The 26,016-nt window shown below is 43.4% G+C and overlaps 1 protein-coding gene across 1 annotated transcript in view; it reads right to left on the bottom strand.

The window, feature by feature from the left end:
* The window catches only part of LOC311127993 (putative helicase senataxin), a 33,492-nt gene extending 10,366 nt beyond the window's left edge, over nucleotides 1–23,126 (bottom strand). The window contains exons 1-18 of the mRNA XM_084159916.1: nucleotides 22,899–23,126; nucleotides 21,078–21,275; nucleotides 19,032–19,242; nucleotides 18,783–18,889; nucleotides 18,353–18,572; nucleotides 14,956–15,075; nucleotides 12,361–12,541; nucleotides 12,177–12,264; nucleotides 8,023–11,646; nucleotides 7,680–7,788; nucleotides 7,318–7,491; nucleotides 3,035–3,258; nucleotides 2,642–2,794; nucleotides 2,255–2,402; nucleotides 1,993–2,094; nucleotides 1,772–1,884; nucleotides 1,334–1,405; nucleotides 930–1,079 (exon numbers count right to left, since the gene is read on the bottom strand). Of these exons, the coding sequence (XP_084016042.1) occupies nucleotides 930–1,079; nucleotides 1,334–1,405; nucleotides 1,772–1,884; nucleotides 1,993–2,094; nucleotides 2,255–2,402; nucleotides 2,642–2,794; nucleotides 3,035–3,258; nucleotides 7,318–7,491; nucleotides 7,680–7,788; nucleotides 8,023–11,646; nucleotides 12,177–12,264; nucleotides 12,361–12,541; nucleotides 14,956–15,075; nucleotides 18,353–18,572; nucleotides 18,783–18,889; nucleotides 19,032–19,242; nucleotides 21,078–21,275; nucleotides 22,899–22,901 (5,997 nt within the window). The 5' untranslated portion in view covers nucleotides 22,902–23,126. The remainder of the gene's footprint in view (nucleotides 1–929; nucleotides 1,080–1,333; nucleotides 1,406–1,771; nucleotides 1,885–1,992; nucleotides 2,095–2,254; nucleotides 2,403–2,641; nucleotides 2,795–3,034; nucleotides 3,259–7,317; nucleotides 7,492–7,679; nucleotides 7,789–8,022; nucleotides 11,647–12,176; nucleotides 12,265–12,360; nucleotides 12,542–14,955; nucleotides 15,076–18,352; nucleotides 18,573–18,782; nucleotides 18,890–19,031; nucleotides 19,243–21,077; nucleotides 21,276–22,898) is intronic.
* Between the last annotated feature and the right edge of the window lie 2,890 nt (nucleotides 23,127–26,016).

Genomic DNA, 26,016 nt, shown 5'->3' with positions numbered 1-26,016 from the left:
AGGGATATACCTACTTACATTTTGGAAGCTAATAGATTGCATTTAGTTAAAAGATAAAACAATTATAATCAAGATAATATTTACATGTAAATATTATTGGTAAGAGGATAAATAGCAGAAGCATAACTACAGATTAAATAATGCTGATATTGAAAATTGTACTACCAACGTCGGCTACTGCCCCTTTAAGAGCTCGCATTGATTTTGTACATCATGTTGTGATTCTCACCAAATATGTTGTAGTCTTCTTACATTATTCAAACCCATAAATCAGATAAATAGCCTATGAAGCTCTTTTGTAGCCTCCACACATATTTTGGCATCTCTGTGATTCCTTGACAATCACTAATCAATGTCCAACAACGGCACACGTTTTTTTCTGCAAACCTGCACATCATCTTCTCTCATTTGTGGCACCAATGTAAGTTGTTATGGCAGGTTATGGATGTTGCAGTAGCCTAGTGTGGTGTGGGAATAATGACAAGTGAACCTGGAGAGCTTTGTGTTCACATTGCACCAAAAAAGGGAACAGGACCACAGACTTCAAGCGAACCGAACTCAAACCACCTCTTCAGTTCGGGGGATCTTTTGAGGGGTCTTAGTTCCTGCATAAAAATGTAAGCGCACCACACTGATTTCACAAAAATTGTCTGATAGGGACCAAGTGTGAAAATCCCCCAAGAAAGTAAAATCAAAATGTGCAAAACAGGGTTTTATCAATCTTGATCCTGGGTTCCACAACACTTTAGCTATTCCAACCCAGTACCAACACATCTTATTCAACCAAGCACCTGATCACTTTGGTGAATCAGGTGTGTTACAGCATAGGGCCGGAACAAAAGCTTGCACACCGTGCATCTCCAGGACCACTTGGGTAGATGGAACAACTATTGAAATGCAGCCAAAGTATAGGCGCTCCAAATTCTGACCTCGTCCACGATGACGCAGCTAAAGGGCTTGTGTCCCAGGCGCCGAAAGGCCGACTCCAGGACGGTGCTGCCGCTGGAGCTCAGGGTGCAGCAGACCACATGGGCATCCTGCAGTACCCGGGCCTGGGTCTCCTGCTTCCTACTGCGAGACTGATAGTGGGAGGAAGAGAGAAAAGTGTAGAGAATGAGTTTGACAGAAAGAGAAGAGAAAGCAAGCGAGTAATGAGAGAAAGAAGCATTTCTAACTAGACTTCTTTCCCCTCAAAGCTGTTTTTTTTCTCTCTCTTTTCTCTAATCCATCCTGAATAATAATAACTCTCCTCTCATCTAATGAGCCCTTATACACATGACAACGTTGCTAACATAATCTATGTATATAATGGTCATGTGATAGAGGGCTTTACCTGTTTGAGCTGGTAGCCGAGTGTCTTTCTCTCTTGGAGCAGTCTGGACTTCTGCTCTGCCAGCTCATGGTACTACACACCAGCAAATGAAGGAAAAGACTAAACATGAAAAACAACTCTGAAAAATTAAAAACACGTCGGCATGCTATCCCATATTTTTAAAGGTATTTCTTTAAGGAGTGGGGCAATCCCACTACTTTAGCAATTTCTAAGCTTTATTGAAGAGATAGTTAAGTGTTGGAAAGACGAGGGAGATTGAAAGAGGGTGAGTCAAAGGGCAGGATTCGAACCCATGCCGACTGTAACCGCATGTCTGAACAGAAGCCCATAATTAAAGTAAGAGCCCACAGTGTATGAAATTAGCTTTGGGTAGTTTGGGTAACTGTAGGTGTGTGACCAGCCTTCTGGCAGCCTCTGCTGGGGGAAGCATGTATGTACCATTTCCTCATTCTTCTGCAGTTTGGGCAACATCTTGGAGATCTTGTCTATGTTCTCATCCAGCTGCGCTATGCGTCTGTGGACGTCTGAGTCCTGTGACATCAGTGCCTTTTCTGCAGGAGAAAATGGACAAAACACATGAGTGTGCTTTTTATGAGGTGATTTGAGGGAGGGAGGGAGGTGTGTGCGTTTTTGTGCCCGCGTACACTCTCCAGACTCACGTGTTTTGTTTTTCACCTGACTGTCCAGGCTAAAAGGTTTCAGATTCTTGGAGATGGTCCTGTCGTTCCCGAGCCTCACCAGATTGATGTCCCCACAGTTACCTTTAAGAAAGCCATCCAGGACAATGTCAACTTCACCATATCAGTTCCGTGAAACAATCATTTGTGGTCGAATTGCCTTGTAACTTTTAACCCATTTAATTTTTCCATCTATTCACAGTTCACCAATTCATTGAGTATTTCCATAGTTGAGGTAGCATACCCTGGATGTTCTTGCACTTCTCTTTGAAGACCAGGATAATCTTCTTCATCAGGTTGTCGATGGCGGCGTTGGACGGGGCGCACAGGAGGACCCGCGTGCGGCGAGGTTTAGCTTGCCTGTTCACTGGAGGAGCCATACTCTGTACTCCCTGGAGATGGTTATGAGAGGAGAACAGGGAATGATATGAAAGTTTGAATTTCACAATGCCTTTAAGCCAAGGTTGTTCAATATGAAAGAAAATGGAGCGAGCTGAGAAAATACACACTACAGAACACTAGAGCAAAATAAACTCATTTTTGTTTTTGAAAATGTCTCCCCTTGTGTCTAATGACCTTAGCCCAGGGTTGTACGACAAAACAATGTCCGGAAACAAGGCAAACAGCGTACCTCAGAGAACAGCTTTTGCAGCAGGCCCACAATGGTTTTGCTCTTTCCCGTTCCTGGGGGTCCGTGTATCAGGCAGATTTTTGGGGTGAGTTGCTGGTTCCTGATAACAGACATACCGGTTCTCACCGCCCTCACCTGGTCTGGGTTGTAACCCTGGGCCAAACACATCATACAGACATACTGTTTACATGTATACAAGGCCATTTTCACACATGTAAAGGCCACCTGAAATTAAACAAAACATATACAATTGGCCATGTCACATTTACAAGTCAAGTCACAAATCCTTTGTTATCCAATAGTTCCACAAAGGAATAACTTCACTTTTAAAACTCACACACTCCCTTTTCAAATGCATATTATAAATGGGGGGGGGGAACAGGTGTTTCTTACAGGCAGGTTGAGGCTGGGGATGACCTCCGGGCCAGGTTGGAAGTAGGAGACCTGTGGGGCCAGGATGGGCTTGAGCATAGAGCTGCCATTGAGCTGACAGATTGCCCTGAAAACCCTCATGGTGCTGACCAGGGAGTCCACCACATCACAGCGCACTGCCTGCTTGTTCGCCAACGTCACATTCCCCAGGGTCTTTATCATCAGGTTCAGAGTTGGGCACTGGCCTGAAGAGAAATACATCACACCAAGCTTTAGATAAAGTGCATTTAAAATGAAATCAACACACTTAACAGTAAAACAATACAGTACTCTATTACAAGTAATGCAATATAGTAAAATAATACAATGGATAGTTAAGCAATAAGGCCCGGGGGGGTGTGGTATATGGCCAATATACCACGGCTATCGGCTGTTCTTAAGCGCGACGCAATGCGGAGTGCCTGGACACAGCCCTTAGCTGTGGTACATTGGCCACAAACCCACGAGGTGCCTTATTGCTATTATAAACTGGTTACCAATGTAATTAGAGCAGTAAAAATAAAGGTTGTCATACCCGTGGTATACGGTCTGATATACCACGGCTGTCAGCCAATCAGCATTCAGGGCTCGAACCACCCAGTTTATAAATGCATATATATGATGAAGATGCATGGACAGAGGTAACTCTGAAGTTACGTCATGTTTTTCTATCAGCTATCCTCTTTAAAGGGATAGTCCGTGATTGTGGCAATTAAGCCCTTTTTCTACTTGCCCAGTCAGATACAGTCATGGATACCATTTTTATGTCTCTGCGTGCATTTTGAAGGAAGTTAGCGCAATGACCAGAAGTCTCCCAGAGTTAACGCTACTTAGCAATGGCTTGCAAAACTACCTTCAAAATGGTCCACAGGGGTATACTATAAAGCAGGATAAAATGGGTTAGCCAGCTTAGTTGACTAAATATTCTGATATGACTTTATATTTTATAGAAAGATAAGCTTGAAATGGGCATGGGCTAACTGATTTAACAAACGAAAAGACACAAGTTTAGCTTTTTTAAATGAACCATCAAATCAATAGTTATTGGTGGTTGCTTATCAAAGTTAGATTGCTAACATTGATTATCCTTTGTAGAATACCCCTATGGGTAAAATGACTGGCCCCTCTAATTGAAGCCACGGTAGTTCAAGGCCGAACACTGTACTTGTAGGAATTGACAGCAAAAAACAGGATCCCCATTATAGTGAATGGAAAAATGGCTCTCATTACATACAGTGGGGAGAACAAGTATTTGATACACTGCCGATTTTGCAGGTTTTCCTAGTTACAAAGCATGTAGAGGTCTGTAATTTTTATCATAGGTACACTTCAACTGTGAGAGACGGAATCTAAAACAAAAATCCAGAAAATCACATTGTATGATTTTTAAGTAATTAATTTGCATTTTATTGCATGACTTAAGTATTTGATACATCAGAAAAGCAGAACTTAATATTTCGTACAGAAACCTTTGTTTGCAATTACAGAGATCATACGTTTCCTGTAGGTCTTGACCAGGTTTGCACACACTGCAGCAGGGATTTTGGCCCACTCCTCCATACAGACCTTCTCCAGATCCTTCAGGTTTCGGGGCTGTCGCTAGACAATACAGACTTTCAGCTCCCTCCAAAGATGTTCTATTGGGTTCAGGTCTGGAGACTGGCTAGGCCACTCCAGGACCTTGAGATGCTTCTTACGGAGCCACTCCTTAGTTGCCCTGGCTGTGTGTTTCGGGTCGTTGTCATGCTGGAAGACCCAGCCACAACCCATCTTCAATGCTCTTACTGAGGGAAGGAGGTTGTTGGCCAAGATCTCGCGATACATGGCCCCATCCATCCTCCCCTCAATACGGTGCAGTCGTCCTGTCCCCTTTGCAGAAAAGCATCCCCAAAGAATGATGTTTCCACCTCCATGCTTCACGGTTGGGATGGTGTTCTTGGGGTTGTACTCATCCTTCTTCTTCCTCCAAACACAGCGAGTGGAGTTTAGACCAAAAAGCTCTATTTGTCTCATCAGACCACTTGACCTTCTCCCATTCCTCCTCTGGATCATCCAGATGGTCATTGGCAAACTTCAGATGGGCCTGGACATGCGCTGGCTTGAGCAGGGGGACCTTGCGTGAGCTGCAGGATTTTAATCCATGACGGCATAGTGTGTTACTAATGGTTTTCTTTGAGACTGTGGTCCCAGCTCTCTTCAGGTCATTGACCAGGTCCTGCCGTGTAGTTCTGGGCTGATCCCTCACCTTCCTCATGATCATTGATGCCCGAGGAGGTGAGATCTTGCATGGAGCCCCAGACCGAGGGTGATTGACCGTCATCTTGAACTTCTTCCATTTTCTAATAATTGCGCCAACAGTTGTTGCCTTCTCACCAAGCTGCTTGCCTATTGTCCTGTAGCCCATTCCAGGCTTGTGCAGGTCTACAATTTTATCCCTGATGTCCTTACACAGCTCTCTGGTCTAGGCCATTGTGGAGAGGTTGGAGTCTTGATTGAGTGTGTGGACAGGTGTCTTTTATACAGGTAACGAGTTCAAACAGGTGCAGTTAATACAGGTAATGAGTGGGGAACAGGAGGGCTTCTTAAAGAAACACTAACAGGTCTGTGAGAGCCGGAATGCTTACTGGTTGGTAGGTGATCAAATACTTATGTCATGCAATAAAATGCAAATTAATTACTTAAAAATCATACAATGTGATTTTCTGGATTTTTGTTTTAGATTCCGTCTCTCACAGTTGATAAAAATTACAGACCTCTACATGCTTTGTAAGTAGGAAAACCTGCAAAATCGGCAGTGTATCAAATACTTGTTCTCCCCACTGTACATACACACACACACACACACACACACACTACCAGTAAAAAGTTTGGACACCTCATTCAAGGGTTCTTTATTTTTACTATTTTCTGCATTGTAGAATAATAGTGAAGACATCAAAACTATGATATAACACATATGGAATCATGTAGTAACCAAAAAAAAGTGTTAAACAAATCAAAATATATATTTGTGATTCTTCAAAATAGCCACCCTTTGCCTTGATGACAGCTTTGCACACTCTTGGCAAGTCCTGTTGAAAAACAAATGATAGTCCCACTAAGCCCAAACCCGATGGGATGGCGTATCGCTGCAGAATGGTGTGGTAGCCATGCTGGTTAAGTGTGCCTTGAATTCTAAATAAATCACATACAGTGTCACCAGCAAAGCACCCCCACACCACCTCCTCCATCATTTACGGTGGGAAATACACATGCAGAGATCATCCGTTCACCCATACCGCGTCTTTTAAAGCCACGGCGGTTGGAACCAAAAATCTCCAATTTGAACAAAGGACACATTTCCACCGGTCTAATGTCCATTGCTCGTGTTTCTTGGCCCAAGCAAGTCTCTTCTTCTTATTAGTGTCCTTTAGTAGTGGTTTCTTTGCAGCAATTCGACCATGAAGGCCTGATTCACACAGTCCACTCTGAACAGTTGACGTTGTGATGTGTCTGTTACTTGAACAACGTGAAACATTTATTTGGGCTGCAATTTCTGAGGCTGGTAACTAATGAACTTATCCTCTGCAGCAGAGGTAACTCTGGGTATTCCTTTCCTGTGGAGGTCCTCATGAGAGCCAGTTTCATCATTGAGCTTGATGGTTGTTGCGACCGCACTTGAAGAAACTTTAAAAGTTCTTGAAATGTTCCGTATTTGTCTTAAAGTAATGATGGACTGTTGTTTCTCTTTGCTTATTTGAGCTGTTCTTCCCATAATATGGACTTGGTCTCTTACCAAATAGGGCTATCTTCTGTATACCACCCCTACCATGTCACAACACAACTGATTGGCTCAAACGCATTAAGAAGGAAAGTCATTCCACAAATTAACAAAGCACACCTGTTAATTGAAATGCATTCCAGGTGACTACCTCATGAAGCTGGTTGAGAGAATGCCAAGAGTGTGCAAAGTTGTCAAGGCAAAGGGTGGCTACTTTGAAGAATCTCAAATATAAAATATATTTTGATTTGTTTAACACTTTTTTGTTAATACATGATTCCATATGTGTTCTTTCATTGTTTTGATGTCTTCACTATTATTCTACAATGTAGAAAATATTAAAAATAAAGAAAAACCCTTGAATGAGTAAGTGTGTCCAAACTTTTGACTGGTACTGTATGTCGAGGATATTTCTATTCAACTTGTCTTTCCATAGCAATACAATCCCCTTCCCTCTTAATGTAAGCCCATCACTTCCTGGCCTCCTACACACAAATGTACTCACCCACACCTCCGTTGCAGATATTGGATCTCTGTACATAGCCAAAATGTTCTTGGGGATCCAAGAAGCCCTGCTCATGCCGTGAGTAAGCACCTGTATTCTGGGGCAGCCACAGAATGACCAGGTCATCCTCCCTAGGGTACATCTGACGGGAGACATCACTGGCAGTAATGCTCGCTGACAAAAATAAGTTTGTTACGTGGATCAGCTTTGGGACAACATCACAATAAAATAGAAATCTGATACAAATAACAAATTGTATCAATTTTTACAGTATGTAGATTCAAGTGCAAGCTTAAAGCATTGTTGTTTTTAAATGGTTACCATAAGCAATATAAAAAAATGGGTTACTTCAAGAAGCTTACCTGTAAAACTGACATTCCAAACACTGTTGCTGTACTCATTTGCGACAACTTTTAAATTCTGAGTGACCACCTTTCCTGATTCCTTGTTCTTTAGCCATTCACCTGCAAGCTTTGATGAGAGAAGGGAATTTGACTTTAATAGAAGAGATCGACTCCAAGAGACGGCCATTAAACTGCTTTGTGACTCATTACTTACAACTCTAACGTTAGCCAAAATGTCAATGCTCTTTGTAATGCTAGATTGACCATCCTTTTCAGTTACCTACAGCCTAAATGCACCATAGCAGAACAGAATTCACACCTAAATGAGTTACAATTATTTGGTAACAAATTGACTACTCACCTCCTCAAAAGTGTTGGTGAGAAGCAGGGGGTAAAAGGTCTTGTAGTATTTATCATAAGAGCTGAAGCTAAAGCCTACTGTTTCCAGGGGTAACTCACATACTTCAGAGGGTATACCAAACTGCTTGTAGTTGCTAAACATATCAAATGTCCATTTCAGGATGTGTTGAATCAGGTAGTTGGGGTCAAATCTGACGCAAACCTCCGGGTTGGGTATCTGCCTTTGGAAAGGGGCGTCAGGCCTGGGGTAGGTCTTAGAAGTGGAGGGCTGGGGGGTGGAACCTATGTTGCTGTGCTGGATTGGGCGGAGGGGCTGGCCAGGTGGACGGGGGAGGATTTGTTCGGGTCTGGGTAGTGGTTGTTTTGGTGGAATGGGTTTAGGTGGTAGTTGTGGTGTGATGGGTCTGTATAAGAGTCGATTCAGTTGGAGAGACTGACCGACCTCTGGATGAGGAGGAGGTTGTAGTACACAGGGACTTCGTGCAGGCACGACTGGCCGGCCTGGCACAACTGGCCGGGCAGGCCTACCTCTTCCAGCAGGGGCAGAAGAAGCCGAAAATGAAGCATTGGCAGTCCTCTCCATCTCTTGCACCAAGGAGGCACTCCTGGAGCTTGAGGTTGCATAGATCTTGGTGGTGGACGGCTTGGCCTTTTTAACCGACATAGGGGACATTCCTGGTTTCAGGAACAAGCGATCATCGTCCTTAGTCAAGTTAGAGCGCGAGGGTGGCGGAGTAGCCGGTTTCTTAAAGGTCTGTGGGACAAGTGGAGCCTCTTGCCCTTCGTCTGCCTGATTAGGCAGTGTCCAGTCTGAAGACCCTCCTTTTTCATCAAAGGGCATCTGGCTGTCTGAGTCAATGTCCATGTCTACAGGGTCCTGCTGCGTGTAGAAGAACTCTTCTTCTTCCTCCTCCTCCTCTATCTGCGAGCACATCTCCATGTCAGTTGGCTCCATTTGGGTGAGGTACATCCAGTCTGCATCATAACCGTCACCTTCCTCATTGCTTTTGGAGACTTGACCAGATGGTCCAGGTGTGACATCATCATTCCTCTGAAAGTAAGGAGATATCTGCCTGTCCATGTTGGATGACACACTACTCACTGTATTGGAGGATGCTGGTTTGTTCTCATTGGCTCTTTGAGAGCTGCGATTGAATGTCAGCTGTTCCTCATGACGGGCAGGATCTAGCTGGGAACACCGCAGGTCCTCGTCTTCATCGTCCGCCTCTGTAACAAAACTGGGTCGTTGAATCTCGTCAATCTTTTTCGGATTTCTCTTCATTGGCTCTGCCTTTGCAGAGGTTCCTGCTCCCGATGCCTGCTTGCTCTGCCTGAAGAACTGGAATTCCTGTGAGGCTAGCAGCTTCTTGTTACTCCCATTGACCACTCTCTTCTGAGGGGAGGTCACCTTTGACCTCTTGGTCTTTCGGGTTGGCTTCTTGGCCTGTGGGACATCGACTGTAGCACCGTGGCGCCTCAGCTCATCAACAGTGTCATGCGATTGCTGGGAGAGATTAAAGGCCTTTCGCTCCTTCTTCTTAAGGCCAAGCTTCTCTGCTATGGACACAGGCTCTGCAGCTTTTCTGACTTTTTTAGGAGGGACAATGGCTGGAGTTAATGACGTTTTGTGTGAGATGGCTGATGTGGTTAAGGAAGAAGGTGTCTCGGTTTCTAGTCTGTTTGAACGTACTGTTGAACTTCTTTTTCTCAATGGCGGTGTGACTGCATGGGGAGTATCCTTCACAGGCTCTTTGATTAGTTTTTCTACCACGGTAGGTTTCTTGCTCAGGCACTTGGAGGCCAATGGTTTTGCATCAACAAGAAGATTTCTTTTTTTGACAACGATGGCCCGTTTGAGCCCTTGTGGTGGGGTCTTAGGCTTCTCAAGCGCCTTCTCAACCTGCTTACAGGCTCTTTCAATATCCTCGTCATAGATAGGTTGTGTATCACATTCCCAGGTTGATAAAGGCTCTCTTAAAGTTGGACTCAAAAGATGTCTGACAGGGCTATCTTCTTTGGGCTTTTCGGGTGGCATGTTACTTTCTGAATCTCTGTTGGACCAGGCAGACGCCATATATTCCTGTGTTTCAAACTCAAACACCTGAGATTCACTCATGTTTCCGTCGTAATCACGCCAGGTACTGTGATTCTGGTCGGAGGTATCCGGTTCATTTTTTATTTGGGATGTTTCAGAAAAAGACCCAGTTCCTCTTGCTCTACCAACATCTAATGTTGCCTCATCATCAGATATAACAATGACTTCTGAAGGAGGCTTTGGTGGTGATCGTTGTCGGTCAAATTGTCTAGAGTTTCCTTTACTCCGATCTTGTGAAGATTTGGAGCCTACTCTTCCTTTAAGATTACTTTTTAAAACAGAGAGGGGCACATTGTCCACCTGCTCATTGTCAGATTCTTGGGGGCATGGAGGGTCTCTGCTAATACCTTGGTAGTTGGATGCCTCATCTCTATGGCTGGTGAACAGATTTTGAGGTTTCTCTTTACCAAATTCACTGAGCCCTACAGAGGGCTCATCTCTCTCAGAGTTGGACTTCTTGGTCATAAGCTGGCTGAGTCTGGATTTGATCACCTGTATTTTCTCTGGATCTGCCCTCAAGGAAGAGAACTTCTCTTGGGTTGGTCTTGAATCATTAGTCGGCTCTACAAACTCCTCCTCAGGGGTTAGGGGCTCCTTTTTCAGCAATGCTAGGTCTATGTCCCTCCCCCTCTGAACTGCATTAGAATCCCTACCACCAGATGTACTGCCTTCAACATAATCCCACAACCCTTCCTGTTTTATAGGATGGTTAAATTCAGCTAAGCCACTAGATCCCGAGGGGTCATTGCTTGACTGAAGTGGTGGTGTGGTTGGTGCCACAGGCCCTGCATCAATGTTCAGCTGTTCGGGTGGAGGAGTACTTGTGGTTGGCCTGTTCATCATCGTCTTGACATAGTCCTTCAGACAGATCTGAAGCTCCTGAATCTCCAGCCTAATCAGCTTCCACTCCCTCTGGGGCCCTTCTCTGAGGTGCTTGTTCAGTCGGTTCAGGAAGTGCTTGCACTTACTGTTGGGGTTCAGCCTGCTCCCTTCCTTCAGCAGGGACCGGATGATATGCGTGCATGCCTGTGGAACAGCCCTGCTAGTAGAGGCCTTTCGGGGTGCACTGACCCTCAATGAGGATGTGGAAGACACAGAGTGAGACACTGAACCTTCCGAGGTGTGGACAAAAGCATCACCAGGCAGGGTTGCACATTTCACCAACACGCCCACCCACTTGGGAGCGCAGTAATAAAGCATATTCATGCGGCCACTCCCTAGGTGCAAATCGATGATATGGACGAGAATAAGGGTGAAGAACTCCGTGACCTTGTCACATATGCGAACCTGGCGCTTCAGGAGATCCGTGCTGATCTCCCCACACAGGTAGTGGACAACCTCATTAATGTATATGACACTGCGTTCATCGAGGTCCATAACAGACTTCACAAAGGGGATGAACCAGAGAAATGTGCTGTCGTGCACACGCAATGCCTGGCCCATTTCTGAATGCAGGAGGTTGACCAGAGAACTCATTTCCTCATAGACCACACTGCTATCTGCACCACGAGAGCGTCTGCTACCCTTTTCCTACAAAACAAAATAAATAAATAGTAATACATAACATGGTATTACATAAGATTAGAGAAATGCATAGGAAGTTAACATACCTTCTACCAACTCAATGTATTTTGTAATATGACATTTAATAAAACAATGTGTACACCTTGAGTACCTCCATCAAACTAAAGGCCACTGCAAACAGATATACCCTACATTTTTTACTGTTTCACTCCGAGGTTGGGTTTATAATGTTTTATTCCTATTAAGACTGTTAGCAATAAATAACCTCAACACTGTCCCTGGCTCTTGTCTGGTAGCACATGAAACAAGCTTGGAATCCTTCTGTAAGAAAGATCAGGGAGAATAGCTTGAGTATGAGAAGAGCTTGTTAAAGCAGTTTGTTGTTCTGCATCGTGTTTTTTACTCTAAAAAGGTCATGTTTTGGGAAAGCTTCAAGTGCTGACTTAAAACACATTTGAACGCTAACCACAGATCTACATATTAGAGGAATTGAGTACAACTAATAACATACAAATGCAATAAATGGGTGTTACTACCTTGCTCACTTTGGTGTTACTGTCATAAACCATCTGACTGCAGGTCACCATGTCATCATCACATGTAGTTTCCGTTTTAACCCGTGATCTTCAGAGCAAAAGAAGAATAGTATCAACCATATGCTTAACTTCTAAGAAATAACAATATGAAAGAATTCAAGGCTAGATAAATAGTGAAACGTACATCATGGTTTGTTGTTTGATGCTCTCGAGCTCTGCAGAGTAGCTAGGTCTTCCTGTGATGGCCTGGAAAGCTTGGGTTGGCTCAATCGGACCCCAAAATTTAGAGCCCAAACAATCCAAGATCACCATAAAACACTGCAAGACTGGCCAGAAGGGATCCATCTCCTTGGATGGTTCTTCATCTGGGGAAATAAATGTTCACACATTATTAGCTATGTCAGTTAGGAAGGCTCTTGTGGAAGGTACATTTTTTATCTGTGTTGGACTATGGTGACATCATTTACATGCGAGCCTCCACCAGTACACTTAAGGTGCTGGATGCAGTGTATCAAGGACTGCTTAGGTTCATCACTAAAGCAAGACCACTCACCCATTACTATGAAATACACAACATGGTGAAGTGGCCCTCCCTTCCAAAAGGCTTAAACACTGGAACATATTTGTGTACAAGGCAGTGCTTGGGCTACTCCCTACATACAGTGGCTTGAGAAAGTATTCACCCCCCTTGGCATTTTTCCTATTTTGTTGCCTTACAATCTGGACTTAAAATTGATTTTTGGGGGGGTTTGTATCATTTGATTTACAGAACATGCCTACCACTTTGAAGATGCAAAATATATTTTTGTGAAACAAACAAGAAATAAGACAAAAAAACAGAACTTGAGGGTGCATAACTATTCAACCCCCCCTAAAGTCAATACTTTGTAGAGCCACCTTTTGCAGCAATTACAGCTGCAAGTCTCTTGGGGTATGTCTCTATAAGCTTGGCACATCTAGCCACTGGGATTTTTGCCCATTCTTCAAGGCTAAACTGCTCCAGCTCCTTCAAGATGGAAGTGTTCCGCTGGTGTACAGCAATCTTTAAGTCATACCACAGATTCTCAATTGGATTGAGGTCTGGGCTTTGACTAGGCCATTCCAAGACATTTAAAATGTTTCACCTTAAACCACTCAAGTGTTGCTTTAGCAGTATGCTTAGGGTCATTGTGCTGCTGGAAGGTGAACCTCCGTCCCAGTCTCAAATCTCTGGAAGACTGAAACAGGTTTCCCCTCAAGAATTTCCCTGTATTTAGCACAATCCATCATTCCTTCAATTCTGACCAGTTTCCCAGTCCCTGCAGATGAAAAACATCCCCACAGCATGATGCTGCCACCACCATGCTTCACTGTGGGGATGGTGTTCTCTGGGGTGATGAGAGGTGTTGGGTTTGCGCCAGACATAGCGTTTTCCTTGATGGCCAAATAGCTAAATTTTAGTCTCATCTGACCAGAGTACATTCTTCCATATGTTTGGGGAGTCTCCCACATGCCTTTTGGCAAACACCAAATGTGTTTGCTTATTTTTTCTTTAAGCAATGGCTTTTTTATGGCCACTCTTCCATAAAGCCCAGCTCTGTGGAGTGTACAGCTTAAAGTGGTCCTATGGACAGATACTCCAATCTCTGCTGTGGAGCTTTGCAGCTCCTTCAGGGTTATCTTTGGTCTCTTTTGCCTCTCGGATGAATGCCCTCCTTGCCTGGTCCGTGAGTTTTGGTGGGCGGCCATCCCTTGGCAGGTTTGTTGTGGTCCCATATTCTTTCCATTTTTTAATGGTGCTCTGTGGGATGTTCAAAGTTTCTGATATTTTTTTTATAACCCAACCCTGATCTGTACTTCTGCACAACTTTGTCCCTGACCTGTCTTGGAATGACCTAGTCAAAGCTCCTTGGTCTTCATGGTGCCGCTTGCTTGGTGGTGCCCCTTGCTTAGTGGTGTTGCAGAGTCTGTGGCCTTTCAGAACAGTTGTATATATACACTGAGATCATGTGACAGATCATGTGACACTTAAATAAAGTCCACCTGTGTGCAATCAAAGTAATTACGTGACTTCTGAAGGTAATTGGTTGCACCAGATCTTATTTAGGGGCTTCATAGCAAAGGGGGAGAATACATATGCACGCACCACTTTTCCGTAATTTTTTAGAATTTTTTGAAACAAGTTATTTTCTTCATTTCACCAATTTGGACTATTTTGTGTATGTCCTTTCCATGAAATCCAAATAGTAATTCATTTAAATTACAGGTTGTAATGCAACAAAATAGGAAAAACGCCAAGGGGGCTGAATACTTTTGCAAGGCACTGTATCTTTGCTCCCAACTAACATCACAATCCCACAGCCTATGCTCGCAGTCAGTGCTCTCCTTCACTGTTCCTAGGGCAAGAATAGAAAAATAGGAACAAATTCCTATAACGCTCTTTGGTCTTGGAACGAACTACAAAATACCAAAAAACTGGAGAGGGTATCACTGTGTTTAAAGCTCTGATAGAAGAAAATGTTGTTGACCATTGCAAATATTTTGAATGAATTGTATGTACATGCAGACTTCTTCCTGCTGATCTCTTGCCAGGTCCCCCTTGCAAAAGGAGGTTTCTAACAACAAGGGTATTTTCCTGGTTAAATAAAAGGTTTAATTTTAAACATTTTAATGTTTTATTCTCAAAGAGGAAGCTGTAGACAGCAAATTAGCTCTACTGACCAGCTTCATGTTCAGTTGGCACGATGGAAATAGAAAAACATTGAGACAGGCAGAAGATATAAAGTATCTATTCCTTTACCCTCCATGCCACAGTCCATGGCGTTAAGGATACAGTGCAGTATGTTGGCCTGTTTGTCTGGTCCCAGGAACAGCGAGTCCATAGCCTGGGCATCCAGCTGTGTCAAAAGCATACAGATACCTGGGGGAGGGGAGAGAGGGCATAAACTGTGATGCTTAATATTGACTGCGTTGCTCATTAACAAGTTCTCTATTCACATTCTGTTACTCAAATCTATACTGAACAAAAATATAACTGCAACATGTAAAGTGTTGGTCCCATGTTTCATGAGCTGAAATAAAATATCAAACATTTTCCTTACGCACAAAAAGCTTATTTCTCTCAAATGTTGTGCACAAATTTGTTTACATCCCTGTTAGTGAGCATTTCTCCTTTGCCAAGATAATCCATCCACCTGACAGGTGTGGCATATCAAGAAGCTGATTAAACAGCATGATCATTACACAGGTGTACTTTGTGCTGGGGACAATAAAAGGCCACTAAAATGTGCAGTTTTGTTACACAACACAATGCCACAGATATCTCAAGTTGAGGGAGCGTGCAATTGGCATGCTGACTACAGGAATGTCCACCAGAGCTGTTGCCAGAGAATTTAAGGTTAATTTCTCTACCATAAGCCGCCTCCAACGTAGTTTTAGAGAATTTGGCAGTACGTCCAACCGGCCTCACAACCACAGACCACATGTTACCGCGCCAGCCCTGGACCTCCACATCCGGGATCATCTGAGACCAGCCACCCAGACAGCTGATGAAAATGAGGGTTTGCACAACCGAAGACTTTCTGCACAAACTGTCAGAAACAGTCTCAGGGAAGCTCATCTGCGTGATTGTCGACCTCACCAGGATCTTGACCTCACTTCAGTTCGGCGTCGTAACTGACTTCATTGGGAAAATGCTCACCTTCGATGGCCACTAGCATCCTGGAGAAGTGTACAATTCACGGATGAATCCCGGTTTCAACTCTACCGGGCAGATGGCAGACAGCATGAAAGGCGTCATGTGAGCAGTTTGCTGATGTCAATGTTGCAAACAGAGTGCCTCATGGTGGCGGTGGGGTTATTGTGTGGGCAGGCATAAGCTAAGGACAACGAACACAATTGCATTTTATCGACGGCAATTTGAATGAACAGCGATACCGTGACGAGATCCTGAGGCCGAATGTCGTGCCATTCATCCGCCGCCATCACCTCATGTTTCCGCATGATAGCACAGCCCCATGTTGCAAGACTATGTATACAATTCCTGGAAGCTGAATACAGTGGGGAAAAAAAGTATTTAGTCAGCCAACAATTGTGCAAGTTCTCCCACTTAAAAAGATGAGAGAGGCCTGTAATTTTCATCATAGGTACACGTCAACTATGACAGACAAATTGAGAAAAAAAATCCAGAAAATCACATTATAGGATTTTTTATGAATTTATTTGCAAATTATGGTGGAAAATAAGTATTTGGTCACCTACAAACAAGCAAGATTTCTGGCTCTCACAGACCTGTAACTTCTTCTTTAAGAGGCTCCTCTGTCCTCCACTCGTTACCTGTATTAATGGCACCTGTTTGAACTTGTTATCAGTATAAAAGACACCTGTCCACAACCTCAAACAGTCACACTCCAAACTCCACTATGGCCAAGACCAAAGAGCTGTCAAAGGACACCAGAAACAAAATTGTAGACCTGCACGAGCCTGGGAAGACTGAATCTGCAATAGGTAAGCAGCTTGGTTTGAAGAAATCAACTGTGGGAGCAATTATTAGAAAATGGAAGACATACAAGACCACTGATAATCTCCCTCGATCTGGGGCTCCACGCAAGATCTCACCCCGTGGGGTCAAAATGATCACAAGAACGGTGAGCAAAAATCCCAGAACCACACGGGGGGACCTAGTGAATGACCTGAAGAGAGCTGGGACCAAAGTAACAAAGCCTACCATCAGTAACACACTACGCCGCCAGGGACTCAAATCCTGCAGTGCAAGACGTGTCCCCCTGCTTAAGCCAGTACATGTCCAGGCCCGTCTGAAGTTTGCAAGAGTGCATTTGGATGATCCAGAAGAGGATTGGGAGAATGTCATATGGCCAGATGAAACCAAAATAGAACTTTTTGGTAAAAACTCAACTCGTCGTGTTTGGAGGACAAAGAATGCTGAAATGCATCCAAAGAACACCATACCTACTGTGAAGCATGAGGGTGGAAACATCATGCTTTGGGGCTGTTTTTCTGCAAAGGGACCAGGACGACTGATCCGTGTAAAGGAAAGAATGAATGGGGCCATGTATCGTGAGATTTTGAGTGAAAACCTCCTTCCATCAGCAAGGGCATTGGAGATGAAACGTGGCTGGGTCTTTCAGCATGACAATGATCCCAAACACACCGCCCGGGCAACGAAGGAGTGGCTTCGTAAGAAGCATTTCAAGGTCCTGAAGTGGCCTAGCCAGTCTCCAGATCTCAACCCCATAGAAAATCTTTGGAGGGAGTTGAAAGTCTGTGTTGCCCAGCGACAGCCCCAAAACATCACTGCTCTAGAGGAGATCTGCATGCAGGAATGGGCCAAAATACCAGCAACAGTGTGTGAAAACCTTGTGAAGACTTACAGAAAACGTTTGACCTGTGTCATTTCCAACAAAGGGTATATAACAAAGTATTGAGAAACTTTTGTTATTGACCAAATACTTATTTTTCACCATAATTTGCAAATAAATTCATAAAAAATCCTACAATGTGATTTTCTGGAATTTTTTTTCTCATTTTGTCTGTCATAGTTGACGTGTACCTATGATGAAAATTACAGGCCTCTCTCATCTTTTTAAGTGGGAGAACTTGCACAATTGGTGGCTGACTAAATACTTTTTTTCCCCACTGTATGTCCCAGTTCTTCCTCACCACACGTCACCCATTGAGCATGTTTGGGATGTTCTGGATCGGCGTGTACCACAGCGTGTTCCAGTTCCCGACAATATCCATCAACTCCGCACAGCCATTGAAGAGGAGTGGGACAACATTCCACAGGCCACAATCAACAGCCTGATCCACTCCATGTGAAGGAGATGTGTCGCACTGCATGAGGCAAATGGTGGGCACACCAGATACTGAGTGGTTCTGATCCACGCCCCTACCTTTTTTTAAAGATATGTGACCAACAGATGGATATCTGTATTCCCAGTCATGTGAAATCCATAGATTAGCGCATAATGAATTTATTTCAATTGACTGATTTCCTTATATGAACTGTTGCGTTAATATTTTTTGTTCAGTGTATAAAACACTGCTGTGGATCATATAACGGGTATAGTATTTGTTTGTGCTTCAGAAATGTTTAACTTTTTGTTTCACAAAAAACATACTCTCTTGGAGAAATGTCTGGAAGACCCCAAATGGGGACACAGGGCAAAGAAACATACCCAACCAGTAGTTTTTGTCATTTTTTGAATCGTAAAGATGCGGTTGCAGCCATGTCATCTTAGTCGTAGGATCATAGGAGGTATCCATGTCTGGGAAGTTCTGGGGGATTCGCAGCTCGACATTGCAGAACATGCAGGAGAAGATGTCCTGAAGTTCATAAAAGTCGTCTCGGTCCACCTTCCCTAAAGACCTGGCAGCACCAATTGCCCACCGCCTAATCTGAAAGAATAAATAACAGCAGAAGTGATGACAGTAGACTTACAGAAGCTTTTGTGACCATGCCAGACAGACGAGAGCCTTAATAAGCTCTTTAACAAATATAAAGACGTGTTAGATTAACAACATTTATTTTTTATTTAATTACCATCGAACCATAAAAGTCCCCATTTGTTTTTTTTATTTGTAACAATTCAGCATTTAAGTTATTACCGTCTCGTTGGGGTGGACGAGGAGGAGGTAGATCCCTGGATATTTATCCAACACCTGGAAGGAGTTATATTCCTCCATCTTACATATTGCCTCAACACACATTTCACCTGGAAAATAGAAAATGTAATCAATTTAAACCCAACAAGAGCACAGTCCAGGACTTAACCGAGCATGCCTCATTCCTAAATTCGTTTTGTGGGCTTTTATAGGCAATCCATCACCTAAATTGAAAAGAAAAAGAGTGCTCACTCAATTCAGGTTGTGCCAGCAGGTAGGGGTATTTGAGGACCTCTGACAGGGGAACACGAATATAGTTCTCGTACTCTGCGGGGTTGATATGAGGCACTCCGATTTCCCGGCCGTCCTCTTCTACATAGCTGAGGTCCTTAGCCGGCTGTGCGTTCTTTGCTGCATTAGAGAAGTGACCCAGGAGCCTGGACGTTTCCAACTCCCATAGCCTCTGTGTGTGTGTGTGTGAGAGAGAGAGAGCGAGAGTTTTATGGGAGGGGGATAAGCGAGTGAGAGCGGGAGAGAGAGCAAGAGCAATTAAAGGGGTTGTGGTGAGGAAAGGAGTAGATTAATCGTAGGGAAGGTATGTGGACACTGGCTACAGTATTTCAAGCACGTAACTTTATTTGTGATCACACACCTATCCATATTGGGGTCTGATTTTAACACTCAGCAATGTGGATTGATCGCCCACAAACCATATAGTGGCTTTTCCTATTTTGTTGCATTACAACCTAGAATTAAAATGGTTTTTGGGGGGGTTATATCATTTGATTTACACAACATGCCTACCACTTTGAAGATGCAAAATATTTTTTGTGAAACAAACAAGAAGACAAAAAAACTGAAAACTTGAGCGTGCATAACTATTCACCCCCCCCCCAAAAGTTAATACTTTGTAGAGCCACCTATTGCAGCTGCAAGTCTCTTGGGGTATGTCTCTATAAGCTTGGCACATCTAGCCACTGGGATAGAGCCACTGGGATTTTTGCACATTCAAGGCAAAACTGCTCCAGCTCCTTCAAGTTGGATGGGTTCCGCTGGTTTACAGCAATCTTTAAGTCATACCACATCTTCTCAATTGGATTGAGGTCTGGGCTTTGACTAGGCCATTCCAAGACATTTAAATGTTTCCCCTTAAACCACTCAAGTATTGCTTTAGCAGTATGTTTAGGCTCATTGTCCTGCTGGAAAGTGAACCTCCGTCCCAGTCTCAAATCTCTGGAAGATTGAAACAGGTTTCCCTCAAGAATTTCCTTGTGTTTAGCGCCATCCATCATTCCTTCAATTCTGACCAGTTTCCCAGTCCCTGCAGATGAAAAACATCCCCACAGCATGATGGTGTTCTCAGGGTGATGAAAGGTGTTGGGTCTGCGCCAGACATAGTGTTTTCCTTGATGGCCAAAAAGCTCAATTTTAGTCTCATCTGACCAGAGTACCGTCTTCCATATGTTTGGAGAGTCTCCCACATGTCTTTTGGCGAACACAAAACGTGTTTGCTTATTTTTTTATTTTCTTTTTTCTGGCCACTCTTCCATAAAGCCCAGCTCTGTGGAGTGTACTGCTTAAAGTGGTCCTATGGACAGATACTCCAATCTCCGCTGTGGAGCTTTGCAGCTCCTTCAGGGTTATCTTTGGTCTCTTTGTTGCATCTGATTAATGCCCTCCTTGCCTGGTCCGTGAGTTTTGGTGGGCAGCCCTCTCTTGGCAGGTTTGTTGTGGTGTCATATTCTTTCCATTTTTTTATAATGGATTTAGTGGTGCTCCATGGGATGTTTAAAGTTTTGGATATTTTTTTATAACCCAACCCTGATCTGTACTTCTCCACAACTTTGTCTCTGACCTGTTTGGAGAGCTCCTTGGTCTTCATGGTGCCGCTTGCTTGGTGGTGCCCCTTGCTTAGTGGTGTTGCAGACTCTGGGGCCTTTCAGAACAGGTGTATATATACTGAGATCATGTGACAGATCATGTGACACTTAGATTGCACACAGGTGGACTTCAAGTAATTACATGACTTCTGAAGGTAATTGGTTGCACCAGATCTTATTTAGGGGCTTCATCGCAAAGGGGGTGAATACATATGCATGCACCATTTTTCTGTTATAAATTTTTTTGAAACAAGTTATTTTTTCCATTTCACTTCACCAATTTGGACTATTTTTTGTATGTCCATTACATAAAATCCAAATAAAAATCCATTTAAATTACAGGCTGTAATGCAACAAAATAGGAAAAACACCAAGGGGGATTAATACTTTTGCAAGGCACTGTATGGTTCCTCCTTACCCTGTGCAGTCCAGGCAACTCCTCTTTCGCCCGGTGGTACACTACCACACACTCCAGGCAGAACCCAAGGTCCTCGTTGAGTGCCTTCTTTTCGTTGACTGCCTCCTCATCCTCTGCTAGCAGAGACCCAGCACAGTACCTCTGGAGCAGTTTTGCAACATCGTCGCCCACTGATGTGCACCAACGGCACGTGCTCATCTACAAGGGGCAAGACAAGAGTGTTGCTAGACCTCGTCTACTGCCCTTGTGATCATTTGACATCCAACATGCAAGAATGTACTCCTTTGAGGACAATTAACTACTTGTTTCTGCTGACACACATCCACTTCATCAATGAGCAGCATTGGCCGCCTAAATCATATCTGTAGAAATGTATTTAGTGATACAAACTTGTAAACGTTTATGACACTGGCATTTGGCTGAGCAGTCACAATAGATAACAAATTGATAGTACAGCAAGGTCACATAAATTCACATTCAAGATACAAGTACCCCAGGGAGCCTTATCTAATAAAGAACCCCATTGAGTTGGGTGTGAAACCCTGGCCGTTAGGTGAGAAAACGGGCAGAAACCCAGCACTTCAAGGTCTGCCCCTGGGCCGAAAGCTTACTTTGGTATTTGAGACTAAGCTTACCTTGTCTCAAACACCATGGTTTGTAATCACACATGGTTTGTGACAAAGATGTGTCAAGTTGGCATATTCACTTTAACAGCAGTTACAGTCCCAAAAACTACCTTAAAATAATAAAAGGCCAACTTCCTGTAATTATTTTAGATGGCTAAATCACAGTAACTAGGCCTTGTTCTAGCTAGCTAAATTACAGGAAGTAGGCATTTCTATTTTATGGTAGTTTTTGGGACCGTAACGTAACTGCTGTTAAAGTGAATATGCCAAATTGACACATCTTAAACAACTTACAGAAAACGCGTTAGAAACATTTGCTGTTGACACATTAAAAAGTTGTAACCAAGTTAACGTTACTACTAGCTCCTAGGCCACCTACTACTACCGTTTCCAGTGAGAGATTGATTGGCAATTTTAGCTAGCTGCCAGCAAATGCATAACGTTAGCCTAACAGTGTCAGGCACCATTTCACCAACAAAAGGGCTCCAATATCGCTTATATTCCATATGTTGGTGTGCATAACTGTCTAAATGTTGTTGTTTTTTAATCTGTAAACCATTTGCATTCGTCAAGTGGCTGGTTAGGTAGTTAGCAACTAGCAGCGCAGATTGTAGTTAGTTAGCTGGCTAACGAACCGTTAGCCTCTTTAGCTAGATGCACAACAAACAGGTACATTTTAAATGTAGCTAACTAAGGTTAGCTAGCTAGGTAGAACGCTTACTTTAATAGTTAGCTACTTGTCATTTTTTCCCTTATCAGCAAATGTCACGACATTCAATTTGTTCGCGATTTTGGAGACGTTTGTAGTCTAGCTTCCAGTTGTGTTGACAAAGTTGTCTGGCGAAAGCAAGGATAGGGCTCCCAGTGGCGCAGCAGTCTAAGGCACTGCATCTCAGTGCTTGAGGCGTCACTACATACCACCTGGTTCGACTCCAGGCTGTATCACAACCTGCCGTAATTGGGAGTCCCATAGGGCGGCGCACAGCGTTGTCCGGGTTTGGCCGGTGTAGGCCGTCATTGTAAATAAGAATTTGTTCTTAACTGACTTGCCTAGTTAAATAAAAGGTAACATAAAATAAATAAAATAATGTAAACATGTTGGCAAGACTCGAACCCTGCCGCCGCCTGGGAAGTCGTTAGCTGGCTACGTTGGTTAGCTAGCTACAAAGTCGCGTCTTGTTTAACCAAAACTCACCATGTTGTACAAGTGCTTAATCCAAACGGTGCACTAATTTAATTCATCCTGGTAGACACATATATTCCCAATAGAACATTCAATGACATTTCTCGCTACCGTGCTGTTTCCATGTAGACCGTTTACTCTGCAAACACACGCCGTCCCTCCCAGAAACAACATTCCCTGAGACAGGCCAGTGATGGTCCCGCTCCCCTTGACCCCTGCTGCCTTACTTACCGCTTCTTCTTCTTCTTCTTCTTCGGATTTGGTTGGCGGATCGCATCCAACTTTTAGGTGCATACACCGCTACCTACTTTACTGGTGTGTGAGGCCATTCACCGCCTACCTACATTATATTCTTAAATATAACATTGGGAAAAAGGATCAGTAAAATTACCCTACCACCTGTTAGTCCTATCTAAAAATTAAAATAAAATAAAACACACCACCCATTCCACTATTTAACCCTATCTAGTCCTACTCCAGACCAACGGTCTGAGAGGATATATCACTACCACTCAACACATCCTGCAGCTGTTCTGCAGTAAATTCTCACAATCAAAATGACTTCTCTTTAGCTACAACCTCTATTTTCTGTGACTTTCGATAAAATCCACCTTGCTGAAGCACATATTCTTCCCATCACTCTCTCTTGATCTCTGCCTACCAGTGGAGGCTGCTGAGGGGAGAACGGCTCATAATAATGGCTGGAACAGAGCCAATGGAATGGCATCAAACCATGTGTTTGATGTATTTGATGCCATTCCACTAATTCTGCTCCAGTCATTACCACGAGCCCGTCCTCCCCAATTAAGGTGCCACCAACCTCCTGTGCTGCCTACAAGCAGCAATCCTCTCAGGACTGACACTTCCTACCTTGACCTTATCTGGTAACAACTCTGCATCAAAACTCAGCAACTCATCAAGCGGCGGGCGTTACAGACACCGGGAATCTTCAATTTCAACTGCTCCTCCTCAACACTTAATGCCACCCCTGTTATCATTCCTTTCAACGGCACCCTGCTCCGGAGAGCAAAGCACATCACAATTATTGTCCCTAATCTCGTAATCCAGAACGCCCTCTCCCTCTGGGCATAGGAAACACAATAAATCATCACAAGTCCTTCACCTTCACCAACTAAACAGTCCCCAACCTCTCCTCCACCCAACCTCACACCACATATAGATCAACCAAACAGCAAGGATCCATTCTCTTTACAAATCTCACTCCCACTGGGCTAAAATCATCCTCATCATCCTTGTGACAAGGCCCGAACTTGGCAATCCTTGCCGCAGGTACTTCCCCTTCACTCTCAACAAGTTCCATCTCTGAACTACTGGAGCACGTATCCCTGTTTTGGCACTTGACTCCGACCTTCCTCACCTCACTACTTCCCTCTACACTCAACTTCTTCTCAGTAGTCATCACTGCACCTGCCACCACATTTAATTTATCCTCACTCTCGTCATGTCCCATCAAGCTCTTCCAAAAGTTCTGTGCGATCCTCCATACCATATTCACTCAAAAAATATTCCATGTCTCTCCTTTTTTTCTTGTCCATCATCTTCTCCTTCACCAGATCTTTCAGAAGGCCTGTTTATTCCCCACTCCATGTTTATTCATAATGTGCTCCACTTTCTTCCTTATTTCCTTTTCCGCCATCTTTCCCCACAGTGGTCTTCCCCCAACACCTGTCCGCCATCTTCCTTCTGCAAGGGAGGCTCTTGCCACCTTCATAGCCTCTTTTAGAATCCGAGAGTGAAATACTCACTCTCTCGTCTCTAACATGTAGGCTCAGCATTCTTTAACAGTCCCATTACAAGTTAGAATGTTGAACAAACGTCATTTCAATTTACTTCACCTGTTGTCTGCAGATTTTGTCCCTATGTCTGAGGTGATCTGATACAAAATATCCAGAGGGAAGTGTTATCAACCTGACCTCAATACACTGGTCTGTATATCAGTTTGTGTTTCCAGTTTTTATTTTCAATACTGATGCAATTCGCATGTGACAAACACTTGCACAATATGGCCGAGCCTAACCGAAACACAGACCAAACACTTCCAGCTGATTGCCAGGAAATGTGTGTTTCGGTTGACTATGTTTGGTAACATGCGGCTATTATTTACATATTGCAAGAGATTGAAAATATAAGCGAAGCTACAGAACCTACTGGTGCCATAGAAAGTTGGGTAAACAACACTTTCCTGTGGATACCCCATCTCCACCTACCGCCAAAAGGACCAACACCATGTACAACCGGTAAAGTAGGTTAAAATATAATTATATTCAACATTCTGGCTTGTAAAGACTATTGCTTCAGTCAGACTGTAATTCCATGGTGTAACCATGGTAACAGGCTGATGTTTTTAGGTAAGGTCTGACATAGTACTCCGACTCAGGGACTAGTTCTTTAATACACAAATAAACACATGGGAGAACTAAATCAGCTGAATGAATATTGTGGTGTCCAAGTCAACGTTGCTAATTATGCTGTGATGATAAGAAGTCCGCTTACACTGTTCTTTGATTATAAAGATTTATTGTATCAAAGTTCACAGTATTAATTTACAGATATCTGCAGTTATATCTGGAGAGAAACGGCCAATCTGTTGATCTCATATGTTGTCTTTCCCTTCTTTGTTTAAGACATGGTATTTATATCCTATGTGACATAATATGGCGTGATTTTAATACACCAATCACTGGCTTTTCACATATCTTCCCATATCCTCTTTTCCAGGAATTTAGTAATGCTTTCCAGATGTTTCCGAAAGCAGAGCCAAGTTTCCTCTAACACACTTTTTGCAAACCTCAGCAAAATCATAGACCCTCAGACACTACAATATCATTCATGATGACATGTAGTAATAATAATACATTTAAAATGTCAGTACTATCTAAACATTTCGAGATACTATCAACAACAAAAAAGAGATAGTAGATCATACATATAGGATATGTTTCTTAATTTGTAGCATTGTGTGCCAATTTCTATATATCCTTGTTGCAGTGATCAGCACAGCAGGGCCGCTGGCAAACGTATGGCGAGCTGACATTTACCCCAGCACTTTTGGTTTGGTATAATAAAAAATATTTACAAAAAAGCGTTGAAAAGAGGGACAAAGTACTGT

Source organism: Coregonus lavaretus (genome assembly GCF_964263955.1).
Source record: "Coregonus lavaretus genome assembly, chromosome: 4".
In the NCBI taxonomy this organism is placed as follows: Eukaryota; Metazoa; Chordata; class Actinopteri; order Salmoniformes; family Salmonidae; genus Coregonus; species Coregonus lavaretus.
The sequence above is the reverse complement of the archived record's forward strand: the minus strand, read 5'-3'. Positions and strand labels throughout refer to the sequence as shown.